Source organism: Suncus etruscus, chromosome 6, assembly GCF_024139225.1.
Source record: "Suncus etruscus isolate mSunEtr1 chromosome 6, mSunEtr1.pri.cur, whole genome shotgun sequence".
In the NCBI taxonomy this organism is placed as follows: domain Eukaryota; kingdom Metazoa; phylum Chordata; class Mammalia; order Eulipotyphla; family Soricidae; genus Suncus; species Suncus etruscus.
Genome location: NC_064853.1, coordinates 16,349,322 through 16,365,399, shown reverse-complemented (window position 1 = coordinate 16,365,399; position 16,078 = coordinate 16,349,322). Strand labels below are relative to the sequence as shown.

The 16,078-nt window shown below is 42.1% G+C and overlaps 1 protein-coding gene across 1 annotated transcript in view; it reads left to right on the top strand.

Annotated features, from left to right (window-relative positions):
* Positions 1-16,078, top strand: part of PATJ (PATJ crumbs cell polarity complex component) — a 367,443-nt gene that overhangs the window by 132,235 nt on the left and 219,130 nt on the right. The window contains exons 23-24 of the mRNA XM_049774382.1: positions 7,635-7,706; positions 10,682-10,859. Of these exons, the coding sequence (XP_049630339.1) occupies positions 7,635-7,706; positions 10,682-10,859 (250 nt within the window). The remainder of the gene's footprint in view (positions 1-7,634; positions 7,707-10,681; positions 10,860-16,078) is intronic.

Sequence of the window (16,078 nt, the reverse complement as noted above, 5' to 3'; positions counted from 1 at the left end):
AGGGTGTTTGCCTTGCACATGACTGACCTAGGGTGGATGGTGGTTCGATCCCCCAGAGTCCCATATGGTTCCCCAAGCCAGAAGTGATTTCTGAATGCAAAGTCAGGAGTAACCTTGAGCATCACTAGATATGGCCCAAAACAAAAACAAAAAACAAAAAACAAAAAAAATTTTTTTTTAGTTCAGGGCTGGAGAAATAATACAGCTGGAAAGGCACTCGCCTTTTATGTAGCTAGATTGGGTTTTTGATCCCCAATATGTCATATGGTTCTATGAGCTAGTAGAGGTGATATCTGAGTGCAGAGTAAAGAGTAAGTTCTGAGCACCACCAGGTATGGTCCAAATAAGAAACCAACAACAACAACAAAAATGGTTAGTTCAGGAATCATTTTGTTTTGATATCTGATGGGCTTTGGGCTTCTTTGCTATCTATTATTGTTCAGCGACCTTTTAATTTTTGGTTCATATTCAAATGGAAAAATTTCAGGACAGAAAAAGATAATATAAGGGTAAGGCACTTGCCTTGCATACAGCCAATCTCCGTTACCACATATGGTCCCCTGAGCATTGAATGATCCCTCAACACAGAGACAGGAGTAAACCTTGAGTACAGCCAGGTGCAACTCCATTTTCCTTCCACCCTCCAAAAATAGAAGTTTAGGGGCCAGATTCATAGGGTGTTTGTATTGCATGCGCCAACCCAGGTTTGGATCCCTGGCATCCCATATGGTTCCCTGAGCCTGTCAGAAATAATTTCTGAATGCATAGCCAGGAGTAAATCCTGAATGCCACTAGGTGTGGTCTAAAAACAATTGGAAGTTTCATAAAAATTTGGTTTTTTCATCTCAAAATAGAAAAAAACAGATCTGCTCACCTCTACAGAGGAGCATTGGTGGGGTCTGCTCAGGGGCACTGGAACAGTTGTCTGAAGTGAAGTACATCCTAGAGGAGGACAGTTTGCAAGCAGAAGCATGTGAAAAGCAGAAATAGATATATACATATGTGTATATGTATATATATATTTTTTGTTATTTCATATGTTATTTCATATGCTCATATTAATAAATGAGACACGTTTGATGTTGGTTTCTCTGTATTTGATATTCCTAATTGATCTGGGTTATAGAATTCAAAAATTCCAGTTTCTCTGAAGCTCTAGAAACATCCCAGTAGAGTTGAAACCATCCCACAGAGTTCTACCCCCACTTCCTTCCTTGCCCAGCAAACAGAAACAGGGTCTTCCTCAGTTACCCCATCTCTGGAGAAGGGAAAGACACTTTTTCCCTTTTTTTTTTTTTTTTGGTTTTGTATCACACCAGGCAGTACTCAGGGGTTACTCCTGGCTTACGCTCAGAAGTTGCTCCTGGTCCTGGCAGGCTCAGAGGACCATGTGGGATGCCGGGATTCCAACCACTTCCCCTCTGCATGCAAGACAAATACATTACCTCCATGCTATCTCTCCAGTCCCCGGAAAGACACTTTCTATCTCTCCTGCTTCCTTTTCTTCTAAAGTGAGGTCTTACATAACCAGGTGACTTAATGCTGACACAAGCGTGTAAGGACTACAAGCTGACTTTTGTCTCTGGAGAGTAGTCTTGTATTTGCATCTTGCTTTTTTACTTGATGATCCTATATTCAGGATATATTTAAATGTCTGCTCTTTCCAGAGAGTTCCTGTAACTCAACTTCACCCTTTTCATCTTCCAGTAGAGTTCAGGTCACGGGTGAATATTTATTGCTACTCAGGAGCCATCCTGAGTAATGCAGAGTGATTCCTTTGGAAGATATTTGCTCCCATCATTCATGTGTCAAGTTGTGCTAAATGGTAGTTTAGATTTTCTTCTTGGCATTCCTTTCTGAGCAGGACCCAGCAGAATTATTTCATGGACTCTGTGCTTCGGCATCAGGCCAACTTCTCCCTGCCTTGGGAGGTAGGATAGAGTTAGGCAACTTGCCAGTGGAATTTTCTCAAGGGGGACTGTGTACACTTAGGTTCTGCCAACTTCGAAAGCAATCCTTGCAATCTAGTTCTGAATGCTTGTTCTTCCTCCAGGCCACCTGGGACTATGTCCTCAAAATCACAGGTTTCCTTTTCTTGCTAACACCCTTCTGTCTTCCTCTCCTCTCTTAAAGCAAGTAGGTGCCCACAGGGGGCGCTGGAGAGAGTTTCTGATGGATAGTGCATTGGAGGGACAGATAAAAAGAGGCATTGTTTTTTTCCTTCCTTTTATTCCTAGCTACCTGTTCCTTAGAGGTTTCCCTCACATCTGTGCTTCCTCCCTTGCAAATGGGCAGACCTGTACATAAAAGTCAGTAACTAGGCCTTCCTAGAATGCCACAGGCAGAGCATGTTGGAAGCACAGGCAGGGGTTCTAGAGGACGCAGAACGACTCCTGGGCCTTGAGACAGATCTGGGCAGAAACATTCATGATAGTTGAGTTTATTAAAATACTTGAAATTGGGGCCTGGAGAGATAGCACAGCGGTGTTTGCCTTGCAAGCAGCTGATCCAGGACCAAAGGTGGTTGGTTCGAATCCTGGTATCCCATATGGTCCCCCGTGCCTGCCAGGAGCTATTTCTGAGCAGACAGCCAGGAGTAATCCCTGAGCAATGCGGGTGTGGCCCAAAAACAAACAAACAAAACAAAATACTTGAAATTGGGGCCAGAGCAACAGCACAGCAGTAGGGTGTTTGCCTTGCACGTGGACAACCCAGGATGGACATGGATTCAATCCATGGCATCCCACATGGTCCCCTGAGCCTGCCAGGAGCAATTTCTGAGCACAGAGCCAAGAGTAACCCTTAAGTGCTGCCAGGTGTGGCCCAAGAACAAACACACAAAATACTTGCAATTGTCAGTTTTCATTGTTGCTGCTAGTTTTCTTTTTTCTTTTCTTTTTTTTTTGGGGGGGGGGGGAGAGGGGGTTTTAGGTTGGAATTAGATTACCCTCAGAAGTGCACAGGGGCTATACCTAGCTCTGTGCCTCAGAAGTGACCCCAAATTGGTGCTTAGCGAGCCCTATCAGACTAGCATGACAGGGACCAGGGATCAAACTACAAGCACTGAACCGCAGGTACTATCTTTCAGGCCCAGTTTTCTTACTTAATAAAGTGGGATCCACTCAGTAAGAAAATGGAAGTTCAGGGGCTGGAGAGATAAGACAGCAGGTAGGGCACCTGGTCTGCATGCTGCTGACCCCAGTTCAATCCCTGCCACTTTTTCCCCCCTTGCTGTTCCTGTTGTCATCACACACACAGAGCATGTCATTTCAGGGTACTCGCAGAAGATTGTGTCCCTTTAATTGTGGTGCTTGCCCAGCTAGTTTCAGGGGTCACTCTCTTTTGATTGTGATGCTTTTGCATCTTCTTCTTGGTTTTTGGGCCACACCCGGCGTTGCTCAGGGATTACTCCTGGCTGTCTGCTCAGAAATAGCTCCTGGCAGGCACGGGGGACCATATGGGACACTGGGATTCGAACCAACCACCTTTGGTCCTGGATCGGCTGCTTGCAAGGCAAACGCCGCTGTGCTATCTCTCCGGGCCCTGCTTTTGCATGTTCTAATGGCAGTGATCACCGGGGTTGCTATGATACTCACATACCTGCTTACTAAGAATTACCACTTTAGTTGTGCTCATGGATATTCTGGTTGTAGTTGTCTCCAAGGATTGCACATTTGATAGTACTGCTCATGCATGCCTGGCTGCAATGCTCAGGCGATCATACCCACTTGATTGTGGTTCTGGGAATCCCAAGCAGCGGAGCCTGTAGAACCATACTTAGTACTTGTGAGCAGCACTGGGAATTGAACTGGAGACCTCAGGCATGTAAGACATTATGCCACTGAGCCATTCTCCAGACCCAAGACCGGTGTTTTAGGTCTTATAGTTCTTGTAAAACATGTAGCTCTGGGAGAATGCAAATAAGAAGAAGTGTTTTCACATTGTTAGGATTCCTCGGGTGAAATACGAGGCATAGCACCTTCAGGGAAAAGACAGGAGAACACATATGCTGAGGAAAGAAGGAACTGTGGTCAGTTAGAGCTTCAGCCCCCAACACAGGCCTTCTGAGTAGGTGGCAGATAACTGCTAGGTTTGCCTATAAATTTTGTTTTGTTTTGTTTTGTTTGGGGGGCTATACCCAGTGGTGCTCAGGGGTGAATCCTGGCTCTGCACTCAGGATCATTCCAGGTGGGCTCAGTCGATCATATGGGGTGCTTGATATCCAACCTGGGTCAACAACATGCAATGTAAGTCTGTTATCTGCTGTGCTATTGCTTTGGCCCCTTGCTTGTGAATTTTACTGTCAAAAATAAGGTGTGTATTCAGAACATCAAGGGAAGGCTGGTAATACAAGAGAGAAAAAATAAGTTCATTTCAGGAAATGGGGGAGATTACTAGTAAGTTGACAGGACATACTTGCCAGATTGTACAAAGGTGTTGCAACTTAGTTCAGGAGGAAAGAACTGTGAAATATTAGGATTGGGACATGATGAAAACCAGGAAGATTCCAGCAATCTAATGAGAAAGAATGTTAACCTAAGAAAACAACTTATCCTTTATGGCTTAAACTTTGGTTTCTTTCTTTTTTTTTTTGAGGAGACCTACTTAATTAAAAAAGTTATTTAGTTTAGGCATCATGATTGACAAGGCTTTATGTAACAAATTCAATGTTCCAGTCCCAAAACACCAGCAATGTCAGTATCCTCCATCCCTCTATGAACCAAGGTTCCCTTCCCTCCCTCTCCCCACCCAACTTGCTTAGCAAACTTACTTTTTTCTCAGATTTACTGATTATAGTCTGGGTCACATGTTTAGAATAGTGTTGACTCTTATCTCTTAAGGTCCCTCACCTTGAAACCACCAAATTGTCAAAGACCTTGACCAGGATCCCTATGTTATCACCTGTCCACCTTTTTTTTATCTGTCCTCCCCATTCCCTTGTTTATATAGCACATAAGAGAATATCTGGTATTAGTCGACACCCTAAACCACACTTTTTTTTGGGGGGGGGCCACACCCGGCAGCGCTTGGGGGTTACTCCTGGCTATCTGCTCAGAAATAGCTCCTGGCAGGCACAGGGGACCATATGGGATGCCGGGATAGGTCCTGGGTCGGCTACTTACAAGGCAAATGCTGCTGTGCTATCTCTCCGGCCCCCTAAACCACACTCTTAATAAATTGTACAAAACAAAAATCTTTGTGCTCGGGGCCGGGAAGGTGGCGCTAGAGGTAAGGTGTCTGCTTTACAAGCGCTAGCCAAGGAACGGACCGCGGTTCGATCCCCCTGTGTCCCATATGGTCCCCCCAAGCCAGGGGCGATTTCTGAGCACATTGCCAGGAGTAACCCCTGAGCGTCAAATGGGTGTGGCCCAAAAACCAAAAAAAAAAAAAATCTTTGTGCTCAGCCTTTCACAATCAATGCTTAATTTTTATAAATGTAGGCATTCAAGATACTAATGCCTAATGCCCCACTCAGGATCATGAACATTTCTATCACCCCAGAAATCGGCTACCAGGAATATTTTTCTTGTTCCAAAATTTTCATGAATAAGAGAGGAAGTGCTGACCCGTGTTTGACTTCTTTCACTCAGTGCCTTGTCTGTACCATTACAAATTTGTATGTAAGGGAACATCTTAGACTTTTTTCATTTACTGCCGTCAGATGAAAAGTTGCTTTACATCTGCAAAACCATAGCTTAGCATTAGTCTTTAAATGAACTAGTTTGGAAAGCTCTAGTTTCCCTTATGTCAGGCTCCAAACTCACATTCTTAGCGGTGTGTTGCTGAAAATTGCTGCAGTATATCTGTTTGTAAAGAAGAAAAGAAATGTTGGGATAGTTTAGATCTAATTGGAATTTTTTCCTACTTCTCTCATTTTGGGGAGCTGAGTTGGCCTTACCTTCAAATAACTTCTATATAAAATGTTTAGATAGAAAAGTTTAAATAGAAAAAGGAACAGAGGATAATTTACCTTCTGAAGTCTACTGATTTATGTTAACTCCATGAAGAGATTTTCTTTCAGGACCAAGTCTCACTGTTAATGACTGTTTTCTCTAGTGGGGAATTTTATCCTTGACCCCAAATATGTGAAGGGGTAGCATCTTAGTATAAAAAATATTTTACTCTCTCAGTTTGACTTTGATATGGCTAAAGGTATATGCATTTATTAATGTAAAATTATACCACTAGTTGTATAGTCACGCTTCTCCTATAGCTATTTCTACAAAACTAATAACACTTGATACAATTTACCAACACTAGGTATGAAATCATCTGAATTAAATAAAAAGATTCTAAATTTCTAAGCAAACATAATGATTCAAAAAAGTCAGTCTTCATTTGTGGGATATAAGACAAACAAGATGTTATGGTAGTAATACCCAGAGACAATAGAGACAAAGGTCAGGAGATTCAGCCCAGGGTAGAAAGCTCAGTGCAAAGAGCAGTGAGTATAGCTAGAGTAGAGGAGGGTCTACTAGGACAGTGATAATAAGAACTGCTTGCTCTGGACAAAATTTGCTACTGAAAGTAGAGAAATTAACAGGCAAGGCTACCCCTCCATTAACAATAGTGCAAACCACAGTGTCAAAAAAAGGAAAAGGGGGCCGGCAAGGTGGCGCTAGAGGTAAGTTGTCTGCCTTGCAAGTGCTAGCCAAGGAAGGACCACGGTTCAATCCCCCGGTGTCCCATATGGTCCCCCCAAGCCAGGGGCAATTTCTGAGCGCTTAGCCAGGAGTAACTCCTGAGCATCAAATGGGTGTGGCCCGAAAAACCATAAAAAAAAGGAAAAGAAGGGGAGATAAAAGGGAGAGAGAGAGTGAATGAGTGATTGAGGGAAAGACAGAGAGACTCAGAAAGAGAAAGAAGCAAATAAGGGTGGGAGATACCTATGATGGGAAGGGTTCACTGGTGAAGGATGTTGAACATTGTATGACTGAAACCCAACAACGAACAATTATATAACCACAGTGCTTAAAGAAAGCAATCCAAAAAAGTCAGTCTTTTTCAATAGTATAACCCCTTTGTAATAATCTATTAAAGTAAAATTTTCCATATTTTAGAATCTCTTGGATGGAAACCTCAAATACTGGGGTCTGGGGGAACCAATCCAGAGCATACTTAGTCTAGTCTTGTGGGTCTTACAGTTAGGTTCTCAGGCCTTATGATGCTGGAAAAAGTGGGAGTAAAATTTTTTTATAAATTGGGAAGTTCTGTTTAACTACACAAAATATTTGTTGAATATAAATTGAGGAATTATTGAGGCCTCAAATGACAGGAATATTATTTTTATTAACTAGTTGTTTCAAAGATCTATATGTTGAGACTAATCTCATAGTCATTGAGCATCAAATTTTAACAAATATATGTTATTTATTTCCTATACTGATTAAGAAATTATACAAGAATAGACTTTTGGAAATAACGTTTATAGTAACCCAATAAAAGCATGATATCTCTGGTTTTCTGGTATTGATTTTATAATTGTTGATTTGAATGTGAAAGAAACTTATTTTTGCTTTGTACAAATTATTTTGCTAACCACTGAAGTAAATATTCTTAAAGCATTAAAGCTAAGAACTATTTAACTAGATAAGATGCTACAAGTTATCTGTTTTTATTTTCTCCCCCTTTAGTGAGTTACCCGAGAGAGAAGAAGGTGAAGGAGAAGAGACCCCAAACTTCAGCCATTGGGGTCCACCAAGAATGTACGTTCTGTGGGTCACTAGCTTTTTGGGCTGGAGAATTCAAACCCTGAGCTTCAACTTAGTGTCACTCAGATAATAACTGACAGAGCTTTACCATGTTTCACTTGAAGACTGACCTCGCTTTTAGTTTCCTCTTGTCTTGCCTAGAAATTTTAGCCAGGCAAAATGACTATAGCCAATATCAGGAAAATCTTAATCCCATCCTTCCAGAGAAAGCAGTGTTTAGATGTCCATCCCATGGTAGACAGAAAGCAAATGTAGAGAAATGTGTCATGTATATAGTTCAATCATCAGGCATGCCAAGTTGTGTTGCTTGAATTGAGTGACATTTCTTATTCACCATGATCAGAGTCTCCCCTAAGAGGGTCTCATTGCTTTTCTGATTGCTGAGTTTTTAGGGCTGAACCTAACAGTGCTCGGAGGCTAATAGGTTTTTAGGGCTATATCCAGCAGTGCTTAGCGGCTACTCCCAACTTGTTTCTTGGTATTGCTCTAGGATCATACAGTGCTTGGATTAAATCCCAGTTTTGGGTTTGGGGGCTACATCTAGCAGTGCTCAGGAGCTACTCCTGGCATATTGTTTAGGGTTCAGTTTCCCCTGGCAGTGCTGAGGGACCATACCATGCAGAGATTGAATCTAGGCCCCCTGCATACAAAGCATGCAGATCTTTGAGCCAGGCTTCTTAAATTGTAGGTCATGAGCCCATGTGGAATGTGTATCTGCTTATAAATTTGTTTATGAATAAATTTATTTATGATTCATTCTCAGTAAATAAGTTTATATTGTATCATATACCTATATACCAGGCTTGTATGGACACTTCTCAGGTAGGAAAGGGTCACCAATGAGGCATTGAAATAGCTCTTCTCTTGAACTCTGCAAATTGCTCCACACTCACCCACATAATCTGGTGTTTCTTGCACTTCCATTTTGTCTCAAAGCTCTCCACAGCCAGTTTCAAGCTCCTTTTCTCATAAGTTAACTATTAGCCACAGCTATGCAATTTGAGCCGTTATCAATGATCTTCAGAAGAGCAGGTTAGACTATGTCCAGGTTTAAAAGAACATGGCAGTAGGAAGACAAAGATTTCTTCCAGAAGCAGATACTATCTGTCATCTCAAATAAAACACTGGTTCGCTCTCAGACTGGAAGAGCATTGTGTCCAAGGAACCTCCCAGGGCAGATTGATTCCATTGTTAAAATTTCTACTTTCTGACAAAGTGATTTTACTACATTACTTTATTATATTTTGAAGGGAGGGAAACCTTCCTTGGAAGGCCATTCTCAGTAGTACTCAAGGCTTAGTCTTCAATCTTTACTCTGGGATCACTTCTGCTAGTGCTTGGGGAACCACATGAGATGTTAGGGATTAAATAAGGGTCAGTCACATGCAGGGCAAGAGTACAATGCAAGTACACATTGTACTATCACTCTTCAGACACTTTTTTGGTATGTGTTTGTGTGCATGATTTGATTTTCTTTGTAGTATTTTTGTTTGTTTGGTTTTCTGTAACCTCAGTGGAACTCAAGGGTTATCCCTTGCTCTCTGCTCAGGGATCATTCCTGGTAGTGCTTGGATTTGAGGCACAAGGATCCAGTGTGGGCTAGGCTTGTGCAAGGCAAGAGCCATGTCGCCTGGACACCCATATGTTATTTTCCTAATTCAATTTTTTGTTGTTATTACAAATACAAATGTACCCAACATAGAAAATACCTTGAGGCAGAGGAGAGAAATTTAAGTAAGGCCCAACCAAATATGTAGATATTAGATTATATTTATTTATTTTTTTAGAAATTTACCTTTTTTCAGAGAATGGAGTGATAGTCCAATGGGTAAGGTACCAGCCTTACGTGCAGTTGACCCAAGGTTAGTTACAACATCCCATATAGTCTCCAGAACACAGTCAAAAGAGAGCCTTAAATACAGAGCTAGAAGTAAGCTCTAAGTATTGGGTTATATGCATCCCTAAAAAAAGGAAAACCTGCCCTTTTCAGAAGTTAAACTCTCACATGTGCTAATTATTTATTAATAATATCCCTTAGGGACCAAGTATGATTTCTATAAGATTTATAAAAGTATATTTAGAAAATATATTTATTTAATTGTAGAGTATAAATTGAATAATGATAGGTAGGTTAGAAAAGTGTATTATAAAAAAATTCGGGGCCGGAGAGATAGCATGGAGGTAAGGCATTTGCCTTTCATGCAGAAGGTCATTGGTTCAAATCCCAGCACCCCATATGGTCCCCCGAGCCTGCCAGAAGGGATTTCTGAGCCTGGAGCCAGGAGTAATCCCTGAGCGCTGCCACATTTGACACCCCCCCCCCCAAATTCATGGAGCCGGAGAGATAGCACAGCGGTATTTGCCTTGCAAGCAGCTGATCCAGGACCTAAGGTGGTTGGTTCAAATCCCGGCATTCCATATGGTCCCCTGTTGAATATAATAATAAAAGAGGCCCTTTGGATGGGCTTGGATCATGGTGTATGGTGATGGAGGCCTTTCTCCTCCAGCCCAGGCCACATATTTTCAACCCAGGCGGGTCTGCACTTTCAGGAGAGCGGCAGGTAGAAAACTTATAGGCAGGCTTCTTCAGGAAATAACATCTTTATTTGCCCTGGCCAACATGTGTGGCCTATCATAACCATTTACACTGGATCCTAATTCAGCCCTGCATTCTAACTTGTCTCTCAGCCATCTCTCCTCCTGCACCTTCTCCAACTCCATCCATGCAAAATCCCCTTTTGCTCCTGAGGCCAAACTTTTTGTAACCTCCCCAAGACCCCTCACAGAAATGGGAGGTCTTTCTTGTAGGTAACATTACACAGGAATAATGAGGGGTGGGGTTACAGTCCCCCATGCCTGCCAGGAGCAAAATCTGAGCAGATAGCCAAGAGTAACCCCTGAGCACTGCCGGGTGTGGCCCAAAATAAAAAAAAAATTATGAATGAATCTTCAATTTTTTTCTTTTACAGCGTGGAAATTTTTAGGGAACCCGACGTGTCTCTGGGTATTAGCATCGTTGGTGGACAAACCATCATAAAACGCCTGAAGAATGGGGAAGAGCTTAAAGGAATCTTCATCAAACAAGTTTTAGAAGACAGTCCGGCAGGAAAGACAAATGCTCTTAAAACTGGAGATAAAATACTCGAGGTGAGCAAGGTTAACATCTTGGCTGTGTTGGACACGTGCTATAAGATAGTGAAAGGAATCATTCCTTCTGAGTTCCCCTTTCATGTATGGGATGAAGGGGAGGTGACTTCTCTTTAATCACATGCTTGAGCTTGGACATTGTAGGGACTCTGTATGAGTCATACAATGGACAATGTATGAGACTCTGGAGTGGTTAGTTTATAAACCATAACACAAACCTTTGCTGGCTGAACAAAATTCTTTCACAGCAGAGTATGGCAGGAGGCAGGCATTGTATTGGCTCTGTCCTTAGCCAGTTCTGTCTTTTTTTTTTTATTTTTATCTATTGATTGATTAATTGATTGGTTATTGGGCCACACCCAGCAGTGCTCAGGGGTCATGCCTGGCTCTGTACTCAGAAATCACCCCTGGCAGGCTGGGGGACCATATGGGTGCCAGAAATTGAACTAGGTCCCTCCCAGGTCAGCCGCATGCAAGGCAAACACCCTACTGCTGTGCTATCTCTCTTGCCCCTGTTCTATGTCTTCTAAACCATGTGTAAGGGGTACAGCCAATAAACACTAGTTTCTAGTATCTTGTGCCCTGAGCTGCCAGGATAAGTTCTGGCCTTTCACCAACCTGAACTGAAATAAGCAGGTTAGAACTTTTCTGAATGAATAAACATAGAATCTTGCTGAGTAGCAGATGTATCTTAGTGTTTCTTTAGAAGTTTGATGGTCCTTAAGACTTGAAATATGCTCATGGAAACTTATCTCTTCTTTGGTCAATGATCCTATGCTATAGCGGGGCTCATTATACATTTTGCTTATATGCACACTTTCCATGAACTTTCGACAATGTTAAGAGAGGATATACTGTCATTATAGAATGATAAGGGATTGCAGAGAAACTTTTTTTTATTTTTGGTTTTTGGGTCACACCCAGCAGTGCTTGGGGGTTATTCCTGGCTCTATGCTCAGAAATTGCTCCTGGCAGGCTCAGGGGACCATGTGGGATGCCGAGATTTGAACCACTGTCCTTATGCATGCAAGGCAAATGCCTTCTCTCCATGCTCTCTCTCCAGCCCCACAGAAAAACTTTTAAGGAAACCCCATGTACCCTTTCCTCAGCCTTCCTCAGGGCACACGATGGTCCAGTAGCAAAGCCAAGACATTGACATTGGCACAATTCATAGGCCTGTTTCAGATGTTGCCAGTTATACATGCACTTATTTATGTGTGTGTACATTTCTCTGTACAGTTGATGTCTCGCTTTGCATAATCACCATCATTAAGAACCTTAACTACTCTCTCCACCACAGCCCTATTTCCCTGAGCAGCAACTGCTCCCCTCCCCTCCCCTCTGCCCCACCTTTCACCTCCTTTAGCAGCATCTGTTTCTCCAGGGCTATAATTATGTCATTTCACATCATCACATCAGTGGAATTATGCATCACATGCCTTCTTGAGATCACCTTTTTTTCACTCAGCATAATTTCCTCGAAGCTCATTCAATGTGGTGCATCTATCAACAATTCATTTTTATTGCTGACTAGTCTTCCAGAGCATGGAGATGACACTGTTTAACTATCCACCACTGAAAGACATTTGGGTAGTTTCCAGGGCTTGGCTGTTATGAATGAAACTCCTATAAACATCTGTATACAATGCCCCCGAGCCCCAAGACGAGTGATCCCTGACTGCAGAGCTAGATCTAAGCCCTAAGTACATCTGGGTATAGGCCTTCCCCCAAAACACCTGTACACAGGGCCGGAGAGATAGAATGAAGGTAGGGCTTTTGCCTTGCATGCAGAAGGATGGTGGTTCAAATCCCAGCATCCCATATGGTCCCCGAGCCTGCCAGGAGCGATTTCTGAGCGTAGAGCCAGGAGTAACCCCTGAGCGCTGCTGGGTGTGACCCAAAAACCAAACCAAAACAATACAAAAAAAAAAACCAACCCTGTGATCAGTGGGCCAGATAGTCAGTACAGGGGTTCAGATATAATTTTTTGCATGTGGCCAACTGCTGTTTGATCCTACATAGTATCCAAACAACTCTGGGTATGTCTCTCCATCTCCCTTCATCCAAACCCCTTCGTGTGTGTGTGTGTGTGTGTGTGTGTGTGTGTGTGTGTGTGTGTGTGTGTGTTTCTCTGAGTGAGATTAAGTCTTTGTTGCATATGCCCAGCAAAAGTGATGGCTGTGTGCTAAGTCCAATTTTGGTTTGGAAAGAAGGAACTGTCCAAATCTCAGCACCCCCAAAAATAAGCCCTGAGCACTGCCAGATGTGGCTCCAAAACAAACATACAAACCAAACCTCTCCAGAGAGTGGACCTTTTGATCTCCTGACCCATAATGTTCCTCCTGTCTTTATTTTTTCTGGGGCTGAGAGAGGAGACTGACAACCAGTGATTTTAGGGTTTACTCCAGGCTCTGGTGGCTCAGGGAACCTTTTGGAATGCCAGGGTCAAACCTGAGTTTACCATGTGCAAGGCAAGCACCCTATCTGCTATGCTATAACTCTTGTCTCCTGCACAGAGCTTTTAACCCCTCCCCAGTCTGGCTCTCTGCTTAGAGAGCACCCTCTGCTGGACTCCTCCCCTTCCTTCTCACTCAACTCAGATTTTATGAGGAAGCATCCTGTCTACTTCCTTGTGCAATATTCTATCTTTTGGGGAGGAGGGTACCTGACAGTGCTCAGGGATTACTCTTGGCACCGAGTTTAGAATTTGCTCCTGGCAGGCTCAGGGGATCATCAGGGGTACTGAAGATTGAACCCAGGTCTGTCCCCAGTCAGCCGCATGCAAGGCAAGTGCACTACTGCTGTGCTATCACTCTGGCCTTTTATTCTAACTATTTTGATTGCCTTTGTGTTCATTGAACTTTTCTGGCAGGACCATATCCTAACCCACTCGTGCTTCAACACCACTCTTTGGAGGAAATTACTAGGCATGCTGTTTGTCCCACTGTCAACTCAGGACATCCCTATCCTATCTTCCACCCCTCTGAGTCTTTTTGTTTGGTTTGCAACTTGGTGATATTTTCCTCGACATTTCATTCTCCTGAATCCAAGAGATCCAGCCTCCCATACCACCTTCTTCAGTCTTAACCTCAATCCATGGGCCTTGTTTCTTATTTTGTCAAGAAAATAGCAGCCATCCAGAAAACTTCTCCTTGCTTCCATTGCATACCAATTTTCTGTCCCAACTATCATGATAGCACAGCAGCTGAAATTTATGTGCTTCTTTCTACAGCCAATCTCTCTAACTTGGGCACCAAAGTCATTTCCTCTTCACCATCCCATCTCTCTTCATCACCTTGGAAATCATTGATGCTGTCATTTCTTCTGTCTGAAAATCAAAGTCAAACCTTGATTTCAATCCGCTTTTCATCTTCATGTCTGTTTCTGTAGCCCTCTTGAGCCGAGGCAATTTTTACCAATTTTCACTGACTATAAACTATTTACTGGGCTTTGTTACATTAGTGGTTCTGTTTGGTATGTTTGGTAAATGTAGGATGTTCTTGCAGATTAGAGGCAAAAATTAGATTGTCCGAGATTTTGTATAAAAAGGAACCATACTGGGCCCGGAGAGATAGCACAGTGGCGTTTGCCTTGCAAGCAGCCAATCCAGGACCAAAGGTGGTTAGTTCGAATCCCGGTGTCCCCCGTGCCTACCAGGAGCTATTTCTGAGCAGACAGCCAGGAGTAACCCCTGAGCACCACCAGGTGTGGCCCAAAAAAACAAAAACAAAACAAACAAAAAAAAGGAACCATACTGGGAGGCTGAAGAGAGAACTCAATGGGACTGGGCACATGCTTTGCATGCAAGAGGCTCATGTTTGACATCTGGTACCATGTGCTCTTCCTTTTTTTTTTTTTTTTTTTTTTTTTACTCTTCTTACTTTTTTAACATCTGGTACCATGTGCTTTTCCAGAAGAAACCCTCAAACACAGCCAGGAGCAACCCTTGATGTCATCAGGTGTGGCCCATAAGACAAAGAATTAAAATAAAAAGACACTTGCACATCTACACACCTTTATTTTTATAATTAAAAATTAATGATTATTTTATTAATAATGGTTAATACTATATCAATAATTTATATTTATATAAATCATTGTATACATAAATATTATTATCTATTAATTAATTATTTATATTTATTTTATGATATAATTATATGTATAGATTATATTATTCATATGATACACTAATAATTTGTTCATGATTACAATATTAATAATAATTGATAGTGATTATTATAAGCCAAGCTTCTGACACTGTGATTTACGAAGTTGTTCATAATACAGTCATTTCAGGCATTAAATGTTTAAACATCAACCCCACCTCCAGTGTGACCTTTCTTTTACCAGTGTCCCTATATTCCCACCTACCACCATGACTTGTCTCCTTGTAGGCACAAATATATCATTTGTTACAACGCAGAAGCAAATGAAATTATCAAAATTTAGATCAACAAAGATCAATTGGAAATAATTATTCTATTTCTACATAGTGTTATAAAATCAATGTCTAAGAATTTACTGGGCTGTGTGTCTGGTGCAAGTTGAGCCTTCTGTACACATATTTAGTGGACACAAAAGACATTCCATTTTTTAAAAGCCTATAAGTATTTTCTTACTTTTTCTTAAAGATAGTTTGAGATCATTCAGCTGCTCAATTGTGATAATAGGGAATCTGCTTCAAATGGAATCCTTTTCCATTTCATTATTGGGAAGGAATTCAGAGAGCCCTGCCTTCGCCTGCCCCCCTCACAGACTGTGCTGTCTCAATGCTAGTGAAGACATTACAAGTGCAGATATGTCTTTAGGCTCTTTCGTGAGCTGCCGAATTTGGATGAGTGTCTTAAACCAGGGCTATTGTTATTAAGATATTTTTCTTCCTGCCACTGGTGATGGAAAATGTGTATTGGTGAAGGATGTTGTACATTGTACGATCGACACTCACTCAATCACGAACAGCTTTGTAACTGTGAAAATAAAACAAAACAAAACTCTATTATGAACAAGCTTGGAACCATGGTGTTTAAAGTAATTTATTTAAAAATATTAAATGATATCTTAAATTTTTTTTTTTTTGGTTTTTGGGCCACACCCGTTTGACGCTCAGGTGTTACTCCTGGCTATGTGCTCAGAAATCGCTCCTTGCTTGGGGGACCATATGGGACACCGGGAGATCGAACCGCGGTCCAGTCCATCCTATGCTAGCACTTGCAAGG